This window comes from Hyperolius riggenbachi, chromosome 6, assembly GCF_040937935.1.
Source record: "Hyperolius riggenbachi isolate aHypRig1 chromosome 6, aHypRig1.pri, whole genome shotgun sequence".
Taxonomy (NCBI): Eukaryota; Metazoa; Chordata; class Amphibia; order Anura; family Hyperoliidae; genus Hyperolius; species Hyperolius riggenbachi.
In genome coordinates, this window is record NC_090651.1 from 367,988,164 (window position 1) to 368,007,594 (window position 19,431).

General features: G+C 45.7%; 1 protein-coding gene across 2 annotated transcripts in view; it reads right to left on the minus strand.

Moving 5' to 3' along the window:
* KMT2B (lysine methyltransferase 2B) overlaps positions 1-9,468 on the minus strand; it is a 105,032-nt gene extending 95,564 nt beyond the window's left edge. For both annotated transcript variants that reach the window (XM_068241870.1, XM_068241869.1), the window contains exon 1: positions 9,117-9,468. In XM_068241870.1, coding sequence (XP_068097971.1) covers positions 9,117-9,368 — 252 coding nt within the window. In that variant the 5' untranslated portion in view covers positions 9,369-9,468. The remainder of the gene's footprint in view (positions 1-9,116) is intronic.
* Positions 9,469-19,431: the final 9,963 nt, after the last annotated feature.

The window sequence follows — 19,431 nt, forward strand, 5'->3', positions numbered from 1 at the left end:
GGGGTTTGGGATAGCAACAGAGGCTGGGCTGTATAGGCAGATCCAGCCTCTGTATGCAGATAATATTCTTCAAACCCACCTCGGGTTCTCTTTAAGGGGTTTAACAGCCCTTACTAAGGTAGAGTGAAGCCTTTGGATTGTCCAGAAGCTTTGCATTTCCTTCTGGACACCACCAATCCGGCACCAGGAGCCTCTAAACATATCCAACAGGAGCTTATCAGATATGTTCTCATGGCCGAGCACCCGCCATGCACGAGCGTGTCAGTATTGTGCCTGGGTGAGTACAGCCATGCCTGCACAGTAAGCTGAAGCCAACTTTTTATTTATAAACCTCAGGTTTGCTTTGGTTACATAGGAAACAAAAAAACAAAAAAAAAAAAACACGTAGCATGGATGTCACATTTCAGGCACCTCTTACAGTAACGCGATGCAAACACCCGATATACTCATTACGCACTCTCCCTAACAAGTACTGGAAATGCCATTGCATTCTCTACCTACCATCATGCTCTGCTTCTCATGTGTCCCGTCCCCCCTCCATAGAGCAGAGCATGCTGCTGGGTTGAGAATGCAACAGATTTTATGCTACAGGAACCTCGTCTGAAGGTTTCACAGTTACTATGGGCAATAGGCGAGAGTGCTGACCATCCCACCAGATCACCAGGGGGACATAGTGTATGATTTACATTTGCAACCAAGACGATCGTCAATTTTGCCCAAGGAAAATTTTTAACAGCGGTTGATGTATGAAGCAATGGAAATACTGCTGTGCACAGGCAGCACTCAGCAATATAACCGCAACTACCGCCAGCAGTGTGACCATCGCATTGTCCATGTGCCGAGGGTAGTACCAATTGCAGAACCTGCGGTACATGGACAACGTAATCGTTATGACCAGGGCTGTGGAGTCGGTACAAAAATCATCCGACTCCTCAGTTTATGAAACCACCAACTCCGACTCCCCAAAATTGCTCCGACTCCTTAAAGAGACTCTGTAACAAAATTTTGAGCCTTATTTCTTCTATCCTATAACTTCCTATGCCTGTTCTAATGTGGTCTGTCTTACTGCAGCCTTTTCTAGTTGCACTGTCTCTGTAATAAATTTTATCTTCTTTCCTCTGTCGGCTCTGTCGGGCTCAGGCTGGAATGTGTGGAATGTGCAGCACTGCTTGTCATTGGCAGAAGCTTTACACAACCTCTCCAAGCTCTGCATGAGTCACACAGTAAGCTGTTCTCAGCCTACAAAACTCTGGTTAGAAGCCAAGTTTTGTTTGTAAACACTGCCTAAAACTGTTAATTACAAGCCAGGATTGCAGCAGGGAGTGGCAGAAACAACACAGAGGGGCCCAGGAGAACATAATGGATAGAATGGTATGCTTTTTATTGTAAGAATTTTACAGTACAGATTCTCTTTAATCTAAAGCCCAATCTATATTATACGATTCTTTGTACGATTCGATTAAGACTATTTATGATCCGATTAAATCTGACATGTCCGACCGGGATTCGATTCAATTCAATTTGCCATTGCAAAACAATGGCAAATCGAATTGAATCGAATCCCGATCGGACATGTCGGATTTAATAGGATCGTAAATAGAATCGTAATCGAATCGTACAAAGAATCGTATCGTGTAGATAGGGCTTAAAGAGAATCTGTATTGTTAAAATCGCTCAAAAGTAAACATACCAGTGCGTTAGGGGACATCTCCTTTTACCCTCTGTCACAATTTCGCCGCTCCTCGCCGCATTAAAAGTGGTTAAAAACAGTTTTAAAAAGTTTGTTTGTAAACAAACAAAATGGCCACCAAAACAGGAAGTAGGTTGATGTACAGTATGTCCACACATAGAAAATACATCCATACATAAGCAGGCTGTATACAGCATTCCTTTTGAATCTCAAGAGATCATTTGTGTGTTTCTTTCCCCCATGCACTGAAGTTTCAGGCTGCTCTTTTCTTCTTGCAAACAGCTTTGCTCTTGTTTGTAATTCCTCAGTATGTGAAAGCCCAGCCAGCTCAGAGGACGATTTATCCAGCTGATTAGAGCAGCTTCTCTCTTATCTAAATAACACACAGGCAGTGTGCATAGAGGGGCCAGAAAGGGTGAGTTCATAGCAGAACCACAACACTGAAGAACTTGGCAGCCTTCCAGACACAGGCCGACAAGTCTGACAGGGGAAAGATACATTGATTTATTACAGAGATGGTGATAGTAGAACGTGCTGCAGTAAGCCAGAACACATTAGAATAGCTTTTGGAACATGTAGGATGATAAAAAACAGGATGCAATTTTTGTTAAGGAGTCTCTTTAAGGCTTACCAGGGCTGTAGATTTGGTACAAAAATCATGAGCACTGCACAAGTAGTGTAACATGTAACCGGAGTAACAATTGTGTTACCCATGCACAACAGGTCACGCTCATTTCAGCGGTACATTGCTGGCGTTACTAAATGTTATTTTGCCATGCGCTACTTGTGCACAGCAATATTAATACTGCTTCATGCATCAGCCATTTAAATATACAACCAACAGCCGCCCACATGTAATCTGACTGGACACAGGCTGGCTCAGCCCACGGGATGCCAGACACAATATAAGCATATATCAGCACATAACCCCCTCTACTGATGGGAAGCACACGCAAGTCCTGTACACACGATTCATGATCTGCGGCTGAGATGGTTCTTCAGCACCATCTCAGCAGAGACCGCTATCCTGTAGAATTGAAGAAGTAACCACTGAGCTAGCTCCGACCAGAGACGGCTATCTCACACAGGTCCATATGCAATTCACTTTTTTCTCCTGAGTTTTCTCCCAGGCGATATTTGCACAACTTGTCATAAGATGCCACCAGCAAGCAAAATAACTCAAAATAATTATAATAGTATTTTTTCACCAACTTTTGGGTACTTTTTCAATTTAAAATGCTTAAAAGTTATTTTAAAGGGAAAATGAAAGTTATCTCCTAGGAGATAACTCTGGAGAAAAAAGAAATTGCATATGGGCCAATATTGTTTATCCTCCACCACAGCGGATTCCTAAAGCAAGCCTGTTTTGCTCATGCTTATCCACCCCACTAGATGGCGCTACCTTGTGCCCAGTCACCCCTCCTCACCACTGAACTGCAACTGGACCACATGTCTATCGGGCGCTTATTTCAAGAAGTGTCAGCCTAACGATCGAGCAACAATCCTGAAAGGAGACAGTCACCAGAACTGTGCAGAAGGCAATTCAGTACACGCTGCAAAGCATCACGAAGGATAATCATAGCATAGCAATTATAATTATGAATACACTAATAGTTCAGCACTATAATGAGAACATATGAACACTACATTAGAGAAGACGAGCTGTAATAAGAGGGAATACAGTGACTACAACAGGAACAATAAATGATAGTAAATAAACACTGCAGCTATGCACTGAGGCAACAATCAGCACATTATAGAGACAAGACAGAAATAAGTAGTATTCATGCACTGTGTGCATTCACAAATGCAGTCAATACCGATTGTATGGCAGTAACTACATTCAAGCAAACCTGTCCATTTACTGGAGGCATCAGTTACCCCGCTAGAGGGAAGCGTCTGGGTCGTCATGCAGACCACCACTTCTCACCGGGACCCTCTGTAAGCTCACGGCCCGCGCTCCTGTGGGTGAACGAGCATGGCCGCACTGTGCAGGCCGGTGTTGTGTCTGATTACGCTGCCTGTGGATGTGCGCTGCCCCGCATGCGCAGTAGGAGACACTGCGGTCACATTTCCTATTTCATAATGCTGCTGATGGTAACATAATAAATATCTCCGCTTCCACACATCCTACACTCCAAATTTACAGGGTAGGGAGGGGATCCCCCGAACTACCTCTATACCAAATTTCAGCCCCCGAGCCCCACTGGTTCCCGAGATAGGTTTCTCTAATTTTATCTCCTGAACCAGCGGGCTGCAATTTGGCATAGAGGTAGTTCGGGGGATCCCCTCCCTTCCCTGAAAATTTGAGGAGTGTAGGATGTGTGGAAGCGGAGGTATTTATTATGTTACCATCAGCAGCATAATTAACTTTACACTGCACATGTGTGCTACTCAGTGTGGAGGGGAGCTACCGGGCAGCGCGATCGGACATTACACCGGCTTACACCTCTGAAGTAGCACAAAGCTGCTGGGGCTCAACAGAAAAAGCACAGCCAATCGGGGTGCAGGTGCAACGTCTGTGTATTGAGGCTGTGCTCGGTCGACTAGCCCTTGCCTGGGAGCTTCAGGGGACCCCAGTGCTGCCTGGAACCGAAAGGCTGAGGGGGACGGGGAAGTCTCTTGATTATCCAGAGGCTTCTCTCTACTGAGGTATCTAAATTCAGCAGGTTTTTCTTATCCTACAGGTACACTTTAATAAGAACTCTGAAGCACTGTAGGCAGTATAAGACGATGTTCATCAAGTAGCCCACTGTGAGAGTTAGGCTGTGCTACCACTACAGCGGAGAATGAACAATTCTGTCCATTCTCTGCTCATCACTAAGCGGACAGTGGCTTCTATAAATAGGTGACGTTCAGACTTGTCACGCCGCTTTGGATCCGCGGGATCTGTTGCAGTAAGCAGACCGTGATAATCCCGGGAAGGCAGGCGGATGCGTTCTCCCATATAGCCTGAGGAGGAGCGTATCCGCTCCGGGCTTCAGGCGGATCACTGCGGACACTACACTGTCCGCTCCCACTGGCTGCAAGTCGTCCGGAAACAAGTAGGAACAGAGCCTAAAGGTGGCTACACACCATACAATTTTTTTAAATATCTGTTAAAGTCAAGAATTGCAATCAATTTTTCTGACTGATTGTAACATTTCAAAAATATAACCAATGTACCACACGCCTATGTTCAATGTTTCCCCAATTATGATAACAATGATTGGAAACTGAGAAAAATTTGCTAGGGTGTGTATATTAATAAACTGACAAACACACACCACACAATCTTTAGAAAAATGTAAGAAAAATTTCCAGCATTCTGGATCTATAAAAGTCAAAAAAAGGGGGAAATCTGATTGGATTTACAGTCAAATGAACCCCCCCCCCTCCCCCAAAAAAAACCCCCCACACTTTTTGGGAGATCCGATCATATTTATCGAATTGCCGTAAAATCGGATCATTTTATTGAATCATGTGTGATCACCAGGGTTTGCAAGAGGTCCTTGACACTTAACCACCTTAGCGGTATGGACGAGCTCAGCTCGTCCATTACCGCCAGAGGGTGCCGCTCAGGCCCTGCTGGGCCGATTTTGATAAAATAAAAAGCAGCACACGCAGCCGGCACTTTGCCAGCCGCGTGTGCTGCCTGATCGCCACCGCTCTGCGGCGATCCGCCGCGAGCAGCGGCGAAAGAGGGTCCCCCCAGCCGCCCGAGCCCTGCGCAGACGGAACAAATAGTTCCGGCCAGCGCTAAGGGCTGGATCGGAGGCGGCTGACGTCAGGACGTCGGCTGACGTCACTCCGCTCGTCGCCATGGCGACAAGGAAAGCCAAACAAGGTAGGCTGCTCATTGCAGCCTAGGAAGGCTGCTCATTGCAGCCTTCCTTGTTACTTCTGCTTGCCGGAGGCGATCAGAAGAACGCCTCCAGAGCGCCCTCTAGTGGGCTTTCATGCAGCCAACTTTCAGTTGGCTGCATGAAATAGTTTTTTTTTTATTAAAAAAAAACCCTCCCGCAGCCGCCCTGGCGATCTCAATAGAACGCCAGGGTGGTTAATGTGTTAGGGGCACTCCACACTCCATAATTTGCTTTCCAAACATTCTTTTATGCTTCAAACAATCCGTATTCAGGATCATTCCCCAGTATATACTTTTAATCTCAAAACTTACTACAGTGAACTAACAGACAAGTTACAGCACCCTGTAAGCCCAATGCACCCACAGATACAGATGCTGTGTGCTCAGAACATGGAATAGGACCAGCAGTGATGACAATTTACACACACACACACACACACACACAAAAATATTGGGTGGCAACCAACTCATTTAGGGATCATATAAACCAGGGTCCACCAGCAGATATTGCATGGAATGTGGCTGCTGGTCTATATTACTGCTAATGCATAACATGCCCAGCTGCTGTTCCATCACACAGCTGCAAAGTTGTTTAATAATTCTCCAGCACTGCAGTAGGGAGAAAATCAGCATGGTATACATTAATGCAGGGGGTAGACAAAAATACAGGATGGTAGGATGTATGACGGGGTTAGATTGTGAGCTCCTCTCAGGACACTCAGTGACGTGACTATGTACTCTGTAATGTGCTGCAGAAGATGTCAGTACTATGTAAATACATAATAATAAATATGGGAGGACATTAGACTATGACTATGGTAGGATTAGATTGTGAGCTCCTCTGAGGACAGTCAGTGACATGACTATGTACTCTGTAAAGTTCTGCAGAAGATGTCTGTGCTATATAAATACATAATAAGTGGTGAGACATTACACTATGACTATGTTATGGATTACATTGTGAGCTCCTCAGAGGACAGTCACTGACATTACTATGTACTCTGTTAAGTGCTGCAGAAGATGTCAGTGCTTTATAAATATATAATAATATGATAGGGCATTAGACCAGGGTAGGATAAGATTGTGAGCTCCTCTGGGGGCAGTCAGTGCCATGACTATGTACTCTGTACAGTGCTGCAGAAGATGTCAGTGCCATATAAATACATAATAATATGGTAGTGACATTAGACTATGGTAGGATTAGAGTGTGAGCTCCTCTGAGGACAGTCAGTGACATGACTATGTACTCTGTAATGTGCTGCAGAAGATGTCAGTGCTATATAAATACATAATAATATTATGGTAGGACATTAGACTATGACTATGGTAGGATTAGACTGTGATCTCCTCTGAGGACAGTCAGTGACATAACTATGTACTCTGTAATGTGCTGCAGAAGATGTCAGTGCTATATAAATACATAATAATATGGTAGGACATTAGACTATAACTATGGTAGGATTAGATTGTGAGCTCCTCTGAGGACAGTCAGTGACATGACTATGTACTCTGTAAAGTGCTGCAGAAGATGTCAGTGCTATATAAATACATAAGAATAATATGGTAGGACATTAGACTATGACTATGGTAGGATTAGAGCTCCTCTGAGGACAGTCAGTGACAGTGAGAATTTAACACAAACTAGTATTTTTTTTTTAAGTTTTTGCTACCTAACTTATTCCTGGAATTTCTCAAAATTTGCATTTGCGATTATTGGTATATAGATCTGCAAAAGGCGAGGATGACCTTAACATATAATCACAACAACAACATATTGTAGGTAGAAAAAAACCCAAGTCTTGGAAAAGTAATACCTTTTATTAAAAACACAAATAGATCTGCAGCAGTGTGATGGGACAATAATTAGCATCTTTTATGAGATGCAGCCGCACAATGAATGAATGTTGACAGCTTATATGGAATAATAATTACTCTGCAACAATCCAATGGGGTAACACTAGTGCTAACAGTACACCCTCCATACCCTATGGACTATATACCCTAACCCCCTACACCATTTCCCACAACCCCCTCCCAATGTTAATGCTTTATTTTGCTTTGGCAATGCTAAACATATTTGGCCCTGCCAATAAAGCTTTTTTGGATTGGTGTGAAGCTTAGCATAGATATTTTAAATACTATGTTTACACTATGCATACAGTACAGAGCAGCTGATTATTATCTCTTTGTATACAAAATAAACAAATCTCTGTAATATAGGACATGCTGATTGCTGCCCCATCACGCTGTTGCAGGGTGGTTGCTGCTTCTATTGTTATATTTTACAGACCAGCCGCAGCCATATAGTGTGCATCAGTCAGGAAGATGCTGGCGGTAACAGTAGCAATAGCAGCAGTGTGATAAGTGAGCAGCTACCATCAGCTTATTATACAGCAGAGATTATAGAGGACAGCAGCCAAGCATCAATGGTAACAGTGCACAGATAATCATCATCATCATCACCATAGATTATACTAAGAAACAATTCTGATAGGTAATGATGCAGATCATATTGGGGGAGGGGGGGCTGAGGAGTTATGATGGTAATAGTAATAAATAAGGGGTCTGTCTATCTGGGGAAAGGTGTGGGGGGGGGGGGGAGTTATGATGAACTTAACACTATAGTAATGGGGGCGGGGACTGTCTATCTGGGGGAAGGAGGAGGGGATTTATAATAAAAATGCTACAGTAATAAATGGGGTGGGAGTGTGTCTATCTGATGTAGGAGGGGTGCAGTTATGATGATAATAATGTTATAGTAAATGATGGGGTCTGTCTATCTGATGTAGGAGGGGGTGCAGTTATGATAATGCTATAGTAATAAATAGGGGGGAGTGTCTGTCTACCTGGGGGAGGAGGCAATGTAATAATAATAATGCTATAGAAATAGATTTGGAGGGAGGATCTGTCTATCTGGGGAGGAGGGGGTGCAATAGTAATAATAATATTGCTATAGTATCAGATCTGAATGGGGGGGGGGGTGCATTAATGATAATAATGTTATAGTAATAAATAGGGGGGAGTGTCTGTCTACCTGGGGGAGGAGGCAATGTAATAATAATGCTATAGAAACAGATTTGGAGGGAGGATCTGTCTATCTGGGGAGGAGGGGGTGCAATAGTAATAATAATATTGCTATAGTGTCAGATCTGAATGGGGGGGGGGGTGCATTAATGATAATAATGTTATAGTAATAAATAGGGGGGAGTGTCTGTCTACCTGGGGGAGGAGGCAATGTAATAATAATGCTATAGAAACAGATTTGGAGGGAGGATCTGTCTATCTGGGGAGGAGGGGGTGCAATAGTAATAATAATATTGCTATAGTATCAGAACTGAATGGGGGGGTGCATTAATGATAATAATGTTATAGTAATAAATAGGGGGGAGTGTCTGTCTACCTGGGGGAGGAGGGGTAACAGTGAAGATAATGATAATACTGTGATAATAGATGGAGATCTGTGTATCTGGGGAAGGGGGGGAAATGATGTGATGATAGTGCTGGTGGGAGGAGGGGGGGTCCCCGCGCTGTCACGTGACCCCGCCCCCCTGTCCCCCTCCAGCAGCCCCCCGTCACACACACCTCGCTGCAAGGGGTGTCGCTGTCCCGGGAGCAGGCCTCGCTGCTGGGCTCGCTGTGTGACGCTCCGGCTGTCGGCAGCGGCTCCTCTTCTTCCTCCTCCTCCCCGCTGCCGGATGCCCTCCCCGTGAGGAATGCCACTCGGGCTCGCTCCACCCGGGTCCCGCTCCTCCCCACCCACGGCCGGGCCGGAAAGCGGCCCCTGATCGAGGCCGAGGCTCCGGGACCCGCCGAGGCCGCAGCCGCCATCTTCATCCGCTCTGCGAACTACAAGAACGCTCCACACTGCGCCTGCGCCGGCCGCTCCGCTCCCCAGAGATCCAGCCCGCGGCCGCGATGCATCCTGGGGTTGCAGTACTGGGGGAGGGAAACAGAAGGGAGCAGCGTCAGATCGCGGACTACATTTCCCAGCAGCCACTGCGCGCAGCGAGCCGTCAAAACAGAGGCTCAGGATCACTTGGAGTTGTAGTTCGAATGGAACTGCCAATCGTTGCAATCAATGACAGAGAAGACTACACCACCCAGAAGCCGTAAGGGTACAGTACCATCGGCCTATGCAACGTTGCAAGGCATTATGGGACTGTAGTACAAATAAACAGACAGTATAGCTGTGAGGAAGACGTGCACTACGTATCCCGACAGCCACTGCGAGGTGCTGTTATTAGGCCGAAGCGCGCAGCACTATGGGAACGTAGGTTCTGTTGGCGTGACTTCTCGCTGTCTAGGGTGCGGCTGGACCACAACTCCCGACAGCTACTGCGCGATGTACAGTGTGGAAAGAGGCGGCTGGGGAGTGCGAGAGCGGGCGGGAACTGGGATACTGATTGACGGAAGGGGCTGTGGAAGGGTGCAGGGCTCGAGGACAGCTGTCAGCGCAGAAATGAAGGACGCCTATTGGCCAGAGCACCGCAGGGCAGCTGAGGAGACCCCACATATCCCGACAGGCTGTGCGGCTCCCTGACTGACAGAGGCTGCTGAGGGGGAGTTTCCCGCCAATTGCCAAAGCAACAAAAACAGAACAACCATAACAAGAGGATAGGAATTCCATGCAGAGATGGATGCTCACATCATCATGTACATAATAAATAATAACAACGTGGAAAATGTTCAAATGAATACACATAACATGAGTGAAAGAAAAGCCACTTTTGAAATCCTTCATGTTTATAGTATTATAAGCAGCACAGTAGCGTAGTGGTTATCACTCCTGCCTTGCAGCGCCTAGATCGCTGGTTCAAATCCCAGCCAGGGCACTATCTGCAAGGAGTTTGTATGTTCTCCCCGAGTCTGTGTGGGTTTCCTCCAAGCACTCCAGTTTCCTCCCAAAACATACAATTAAGTTAATTTGTTTCCCCTAAATTGGCCCTAGACTATGATACATACATAGACATATGACAATGGTAGGGATTAGAATGTGAGTGCCTTTGAAGGACAGTTAGTGACAATATATGTTCTGTACAGCACTGCATAAGATGTTGGCGCTCTATACATAATTATCATTGATTTTAAATAGAGTGACCAGATTTTTGTGGATCCAACCTGGGGGGGGGGGGGCGCGCCGCGGCGAAAAGTGGGGAGGACTGAGGAGCGCGCAGCGGCGAAGACTGGGGGGGCTGCGGCGCGCGTCGCGCCGAAAAAAAATGGGCGTGGCCATGACATTGTATGGGCGGAGCTAACGTAATGATGTAACAGCGAGGCATAAGAAAGCAGTGTTTACGCCATGATGTGGACAAACGAGACTTTGCATCATGGGTGTGCAGAAACTGTGTGATGCTAATAGTATACCGTAACCACAAAGCAGCAAACATAGCCATCTATGACCATTAAATAATAAATGCAGTAACAGTTACCCCGGACACCAGAAAATAAACGCAATAGGCAACATGTCAGCACAAAATAACCGCAATACGGGCAACATGTCAGTATAAAATAAATGCAATGCGGGCAAACATGTCAGTACAAAATAAACGCAATGCGGGCAACATGTCGGTACAAAATAAACGCAATGCGGGCAAACATTTCACCAGAAAAGAAACGCAATGCGGGCAAACATTTCACCAGAAAAGAAACGCACTGCGGGCAAACATTTCACCAGAAAAGAAACGCACTGCGGGCAAACATTTCGCTAGAAAAGAAACAATGCGGGCAAACATTTCACCAGAAAAGAAACGCACTGCGGGCAAACATTTCGCTAGAAAAGAAACAATGCGGGCAAACATTTCACCAGAAAAGAAACAATGCAGGCAAACATTTCACCAGAAAAGAAACAATGCAGGCAAACATTTCACCAGAAAAGAAACCTAATGCGGGCAAACATTTCACCTGGAAAATAAAGCATTTACTCACCTGGCAGAAGTCTCCGGCCTCTGGCGCGCTGCTCCTGGGACCGTCTTACTTCTCCTGCAGTCTCCCGCGCTGACAGCCTGGCAGAGCAGGGCTACGGCAAGATGGCGCCCGAAGCCCTGTACTAGAGACACAAATAGGTCTCCAGTACAGGGCTTCGGCAGCCATCTTGCCGTAGCCCTGCTCGCCTGCCGGTGTCGGAAACAGACACCGGAAGAGGAGGCTGGAGCGGGGCTGCAGGCAATGAACTGGCACGGCGTCTATAGACGCTGCTGTCAGTTCATTGAGGAGAGAGTGGCCAGAGTCCCGAGGCCGGGACGTCCCGCTGCTGAAAACGGGACGTTTCCCGGGACCTCATTAGCCTGGGACAGCGGACCCCGAATCCGGGACGCGTCCTGGGCAATCCGGGACGTCTGGTCACTCTATTTTAAAAGCATCTACATATTCTTTGGCGTTGTACAGGGTAGGAAACAAGCATGGGGTACATAAGAATACAGATGATGGTATACACCAATATACAAAATAGGTACAGGTAGTCCCCAGGGACTGTAGGTTCGTTCTTAAAGTGGACCCAAATTAAAAATACAAGATTTCAGAAATAAAATCTAAATTTTTCTAAATTATAATAATAAATAGCAGCCTTTTTTCAGCCGCATGATGACAAATATAAAATATTTTACATTTATTGAAGAACCCCCCCCCCCCCCCCCCCCCCCTTCCTTTCAAACTGGTGGAGTAGGTGGTGTCCAGCAAAGGAGGAATTGCTAATGGCTGCCACCTGTATAACCCTAGTTATGAAAAGAGAAGGGTGAAATGCATGCACTGAAATGCTCATAGGCTTGAAGGAATGTTTATTTATGTTTGTATGTGTCAGAGTGGTGCAACTAAATATTTTGAATTAAAAAAATGTTTGGTTAGGGTCCGCTTTAACCTAAATCTGTTCTTAACCACTTAACGACCAGCTAACGCCCATAGGCGTCGGCAGGTCTTAAGTGGTTTACCATGGAAGCGGCCGCTCGATCGAGCGGCCTTTCCATGTCAGTTCACGGAGGGTGTCTCCCTGAACAGCCGGAGAGCCGCCGATCGCGGCTCGCCGGCAAAATGTAAACACGCGGGTAAGAAATCCCCGCTGTTTACATCATACGGCCCTGCTGCGCAGCAGCGCCGTAAGGCAGACCGGCGATCCCCGGCCTCTGATTGGCCGGGGATCGCCGGCATATGATAGGCTGAAGCCTATCCTACAATGCGCAGGACGGATATCCGAGGGGGAGGGAGGGAGAGGGACGGAGCGCCGAAAACGCTGCGGAGGGGGGGTTTGAAGAGCCCCCCGTGCAAAGCGCAGCAAGCTGGTGGCGATCAGACCCCCCCAGCAGGACATCCCCCTAGTGGGGAAAAAAGGGGGTAAGTCTGATCGCCCTGGCATAATCCTGATCTGTGCTGCGGGCTGGAGAGTCCACGCAGCACAGATCAGGCAAACCACCCCTGGTCCTTTTAAGGCCTCTTGCACACTGCAAGCAATTCAGATTCAGATTCCGCTTTTTAATCTGTTTTTACTTCAGATTCAGATTCAGATTTGCAGTTTGCTCCTTGCACACTACAAATCTGAATCTGAATCGGAGGTAAAAACTGATTAAAAAGCGGAATCTGAATCGGAATCGCGTGCAGTGTGCAAGAGGCCTAAAGAATACCCGAAGTGACATGTGACATGATAAAATAGACATGGATATGTACAGTGCCTAGCACACTAATAGCTATGCTGTGTTCCTTTTTTTCTTTCTCTGCCTGAAAGAGTTAAATATCAGGTATATAAGTGGCTGACTGAGACAGGAAGTGACTACAGTGTGACCCTCACTGATAAGAAATTCCAACTATAAAACACTTTCCTAGCAGAAAATGGCTTCTGAGAGCAAGACAGAGATAAAAAGGGGAATTTCTTATCAGTGAGGGTCACACTGTAGTCACTTCCTGTCTGAGTCAGGACTGAGTCAGCCACTTACATACCTGATATTTTCAGGCAGAGAAAGAAACAAAGGAACACAGCATAGGTATTTGTGTGCTAGGCACTGTACATACACATGTCTATCTCATCATGTCACATGTCACTTCGGGTATCCTTTAAGTCGGAACATTTTGCCATCTCTGTCCCCTGTACTTTCTCTGTGCCCCCTTGTGCCACCAGTTTCCCCCTCTGTGTCACCTCTGCCCTCTGTAACTGCTTATACAAGTTTAAAAGCCATTTTTTTTTTATTTTTTTAAATCGATTTTCTCAAAAACTACAAGTCCAATTTGAAAAAAAATGTTTGGCTTGTTTCCATAGAAACACAGAATCCATGCCGTTCGTTCCTAAGTCGGGCATTCGTAAGTCGGGGACTACCTGTAATTACAGTGAGAGAATTAAGATGAATACATTTGTAACAAATTCCAAGACACAAAAAGGAGAGAGAGCCCTGCCCTTGTGAGCTTACAATCTAATGCTGGGAATACTCCATGAGTTTGTTCAGCAGAAAGATGGCTCAATAGATCATTTCCAACAGGTCGGATCTGATTTTGATAGTTTTTCTGATCGATTTTCCCACAGAAATGAATAGAAATCAATCAGAAAAAACGATCGGAAAGTAAATCTGCCCCACACCAAAAAACTCATTGTGCATTCCCAGCATAAAGGAATAGGGTGGAATAGTATAACCGATAAGGGCTCATTCACATTAGAAGCGCTTTTCTGAGCGTTTTGCGATTAGAGTATTTTAAAATCGTTCCCATTCACGTTCATAAAATTCACGGAAAATCCCAGCGATTTCGCGGTCGCGCACGTGAAAATCACTGCAATATTTTCTCACAATTTTTACCACGATTTTAATGAAAGTGAATGGGAGTGATTTTTAAAGAACGCTAATCAATCGCAAAACGCTCAGAAAAGCGCTTCTAGTGTGAATAGGCCCTCAGAGAATTTTGTTTTGCAGCATTCTGTAGAAGCTATGTGAAAATAGAAACTTATAAGTAAGGGTACATTGAGTTGACATCATGACGTGCAGAGGACGTGCGATCGAAACAACGCGTACAATTGCACGCCATCTGCGCCGTTACACGCTGCGCTGCTGATCCCATTCATTAAAGTGAATGGGTCAGCACTGCACTTGCGGACAGAACGCATGTAGCAGAACGCAAGCGCATCATAGCACATCGTAATTCTGCGCAGTGCCTATGATGTGAACGTCAGAAGGGCGTCTATGCCCTTCTGCCTTTCCTGCGTGTCGCACATCATACGCACTTACAAATAGGCTTGCTAAAATCCGGATCCGGGAAATACCCGGATAGTTGCTATCCCGATACCTCCCAGTAAACGCGCGGGTGGGTCAATCTTACCTGTCTGACGTCTTCTTCGTCCGTCCCTGGCGCCTCCCACGATGCGCTCCATGCGCGTCATGTGATTACAAGCACTTCCTCCTTCAACGTGGAAGGAGGAAATGTTTGTAATCACGTGACCGCCGCTTGGACTGCATCGTGGGAGGCGCCGAGGGACGGACCGAAGAAGACGTCATACAGGTAAGATTGACACACCCCCCCCCCACCTCCCAGCCTGCACTGGTAACTGGGAGATATCCAGAGAGAACTATCCGGATGTCTCCCGGATCCGTATTTGAGCAGCCCTGCTTACAAATACGCACGGAAGCGCGCCACGATGTGAAAGAGGCCTTTGGGCTGGTTCACACTGTCAGCGATTGTGCTCAGTTTGCCGATTGGCAATGCTCTACAGCAGCGTCACCGAATTAGGGCTGTCTTCTGTGCATGGATCGGGGGGCGGGGGAGGCCCTAGAGCTGCGCAGGCGCACTCGCGTCTATGCGGACTGCGCAGCCGCATCAACCTCCGGCGGCCATCTTTGAGGAGGCATGACAGCCTGACCTGGGCTGTGGGGTCGGGAGCCGGCCCGGGGGGAGATTAAGCAGCGGGGACCCAGCGGAACTGCACGGAGGGTGCGGATGGCACCCTCCGTGCATTCAAAATTCATGCAGGTAAAGAACTTTTTTTTTTTATTTGGCCTTGTAAGTCCTTTAAAGAGAATCTGTATTGTTAAAATCGCACAAAAGTAAACATACCAGTACGTTAGGGGACATCTCCTATTACCCTCTGTCACAATTTCGCCGCTCCTCGCCGCATTAAAAGTGGTTAAAAACAGTTTTTAAAAGTTTGTTTATAAACAAACAAAATGGCCACCAAAACAGGAAGTAGGTTGATGTACAGTATGTCCACACATAGAAAATACATCCATACACAAGCAGGCTGTATACAGCATTCCTTTTGAATCTCAAGAGATCATTTGTGTGTTTCTTTCCCCCTTCTGCTCTCATGCACTGAAGTTTCAGGCTGCTCTTTTCTTCCTGCAAACAGCTTTGCCCTTGTCTGAATTTCTTCAGTATGTGAAAGCCCAGCCAGCTCAGAGGACACTTTATCCAGATACGAGAGCAGAGAGAAGCTGCACTAATCTAAATATCACACAGGCAGTGTGCAGAGAGGGGCCTGGAAGGTGGAGTTCATAGCAGAACCACAACACTGAAGAACTTGGCAGCCTTCCAGACACAGGCCGACAAGTCTGACAGGGGAAAGATACATTGATTTATTACAGAGATGGTGATAGTAGAACGTGCTGCAGTAAGCCAGAACACATTAGAATAGCTTTTGGAACTTGTAGGATGATAAAAAACACGATGCAATTTTTGTTACGGAGTCTCTTTAAGAGCGATTTTTCTTAAAGGAATGAGCAACATTGCACATTCCTTTCAAAATTATTCTGAAAATCACTTTGCAAAATTGCAATCATAGTGAGAACTAGGCCTTTAGGCCTCGTTCACATTATAGATTGCCAGCGCAAGCGCTGATCGATTTATTGAGCGATTTTGAAGGTGCTTCTCCAAGCGCTTTTAGAGCGATTTTCAGTTAGAAAAGCACTATTCTAAGCACTTTTGTGTCGCTTTTTTTTTTTTTCACTCCCTGATGTCAGTCAGGAAGTGAACTCTTTGCCTCGGAAATTAATAAATACAATATATTTATTCATTAAAAGCGCTCGGGAAATCGCTTTTCAAAGCCTTTTGTTTAAAGCGCTTAGCGATTTCCCTATCCTTTCTATTGAAGCGCAAATAGTGCAGGAGCCGCGTTTGCGACTGGATAGAAAGCTCTTCGCTTATGTGAGAACACTCACATGTGCGAACCTTACACAAGCGCTTTGAAGGCGATTTTTTTAAAATCGCCAGCGCTAAAAAAAAAAAAATTCTGGTGTCATGATTTTTCCTGATTTTAGGGTCTGAGACTTGCTGAAAAGACCCTAAAATCCAGAAATCATCATACTGCCAGGGGGGTTAAGTGACAAGGCTATATACTCTGTACAGCGCTGCAGAAGATGTTGGCGCTATAGAAATACTATATAAATAATAAAGAGTTCAAGTACCAGTATTAAGTGCCATGATCCGCCTTGGCTGGCATTGAACAAATGCAACAACAAAAAAGCAATACAAATAATTCATAGAAGTATGGAACATGTACAGACAGTCCCTTAATTACACCCAATTACTTTATTACACTCAAGTTACAAACATCTCATACAAACAGTTATCCACATGTACAAAATGTTCTGTATAATTACACATCACAGTATCCTATAAATAGTATGAAAACAAAAAAAACATTGTCCAAATCCAGTGTTGTCCAAACAGGGCCGGCGCTACCATTAAGGCAAAGGAGGCAGCTGCCCCAGGGCCCCAGAGCTTGTAGGGGCCCCCAGTGGCTACAAGAGGGCAAAAAAATTTTCAAATCGGCCTTATAGTTTTTGAGAAAATCGATTTTTAAAGTTTCAAAGGAAAAAAAAAACACATTTAAAAACCTGCCGACTTTAATGGTTAATAGCAAATCCATCTTAAATGCTAGAAACCCTAAATTTGCAAGATATGTTAAGGAGATCATTAGGAATAAGAGGAAAAAACAATTTTTCAAAAAGACCTTATAGTTTTTGAGAAAATCTATTTTAAAGTTTAGAAGAAAAAAGTATAGTTTTAAATGCAGTAAATGTCACTTTTAGTAGCAAACCTAACGGTAGTGTAATTTTACATGCATCAAACGAAAGCGCAATAAATTTCCTGATGGGGTTTCCAGGGGGTCCATACGCAGCCGCAGCGCTTTGGCCAGGGATCGCTATACAGCCGCAATATGGCTGTATGAAGATCCCTGGCATTTTTTCCTATTTTCCCAATTTTTTTTTATGTTTAGAGTGTGGGAATTTAAAAAAAAAAAAATGTATGTGGGGTCCCCCCATCTGAAACTTTTTAACCCCTTGTCCCCCATGCAGGCTGGGATAGCCAGAATGTGGAGCTCTGACCGATTGGGACTTCACACCCTGACTATACCAGCTGCAAAAAAGGTCCCCTAATTCTGATTTTTGTTCTGGGGTATATGTTGGGGGGGGCCCCCAGGTTTATTTTGCCCTGGGGCCCCATTGTTGCTTAAACCGGCCCTGTGTCCAAAAGTAATCATTTTATGTACATGTGTCTGGATGTATAATACAGTGTTATACATTATAATATTATACCATACACAACTTGTCTTACAATCACATTTTCAAACAGCCTCGCAGAACAAAACCTTTAGGCCTCTTTCACATTAGACAACATGTGCAGGAGCCGTTTCCTGCACTCGTTGTATAGCCTGCAGCGTGTCGTCGGGAATCTGCGGTGCGACGCAATCAGCGGTGGTAGTAATTAATTAACCCGACGGGAAAACGCCGGCTCACGACGATAAAAAGCTCCCGGGTGCGTCGTACCGCAACGCATCAAAACGCAGCGTCGGGTGTGAAAGGTAAAATGAAAGTCTATGGACTTTTATTTTACCTTGGTTAACGCAAAGTTTCGACTTTGCGTTGAAACACAGAAAAAGGGCTCTAGTGTGAAAGAGCCCTTTGGGCCCATTCTCACTAGGGCAATTCCCGCTAATCGCTGAAGCACTCGTGCTTTTTAAAGCGCTGGCGCAATAGAAACCTAATGTCAGTGATCTCACTGCCCATAGACTAACAATTGTCTCAGCTCTGTACTCTGTACAGTGCTGTGGGAGATGTTGGTGCAGTATAAATATTAAATAATAATAATCATTGTTTAAGGCCTGGTAACAATAATACAATGTATTTAAAGAGACTCTGTAACAAAATGTTCAGGCTTATTTCTTCTATCCTATAAGTTCCTATACCTGTTCTAATGTGGTCTTGATTACTGCAGTCTTTTCTAGTTGCACTGTCTCTGTAATAAATCTAATCTTCTTTTCTTTGTCAAGCCTTGTCGAGGCAGAGAGGAATGCACTGCTCTGCTGTGATAGGGAGAAGTTATACACACCTCCTCCACGCCGCCTGCAGGCTCTGTGTGTGTGCTGTGTGTATGAGTCCGACAAGGTCTCTGCTCACAGCCAGGGTCTGCAGGCTCAGGAGCTGTGACCTTGTGAACAGCTGTGAGTGCAGAAAGATCAGTGCAGAGCCCAGACAAGCAGCTAAGGCAACACGTGAGAGTAAAGGTCCGTACACACGCCGGACTTTAGGCAACGACGGGTCCGTCGTTGCCTCCCGCTGGGTGGGTGTGCCAGCGACAGTCCGGCGTGTGTACGCTCTGTCGTCAGACTGATACGGCTGTTTCTGAGCGATCCGCCGGGCGGACCGCTCAGAAACAGCCGTATCAGTCTGACGACAGAGCGTACACACGCCGGACTGTCGCTGGCACGCCCACCCAGCGGGAGGCAACGACGGACCCGTCGTTGCCTAAAGTCCGGCGTGTGTACGGACCTTAACATTCCAGCCATCAAATCATGTTTGAGAGGAGCCTCTGCAAACAGGCACCTGCTCTGATGATGTATTTCCTGTTTGGCAGCCATCTTCATTGTTTACAAAATCAATGAATAAAACAGTGATTTTATCACCAAGGAAGCAGCGGGGAGCTGCGAAAATGTCAC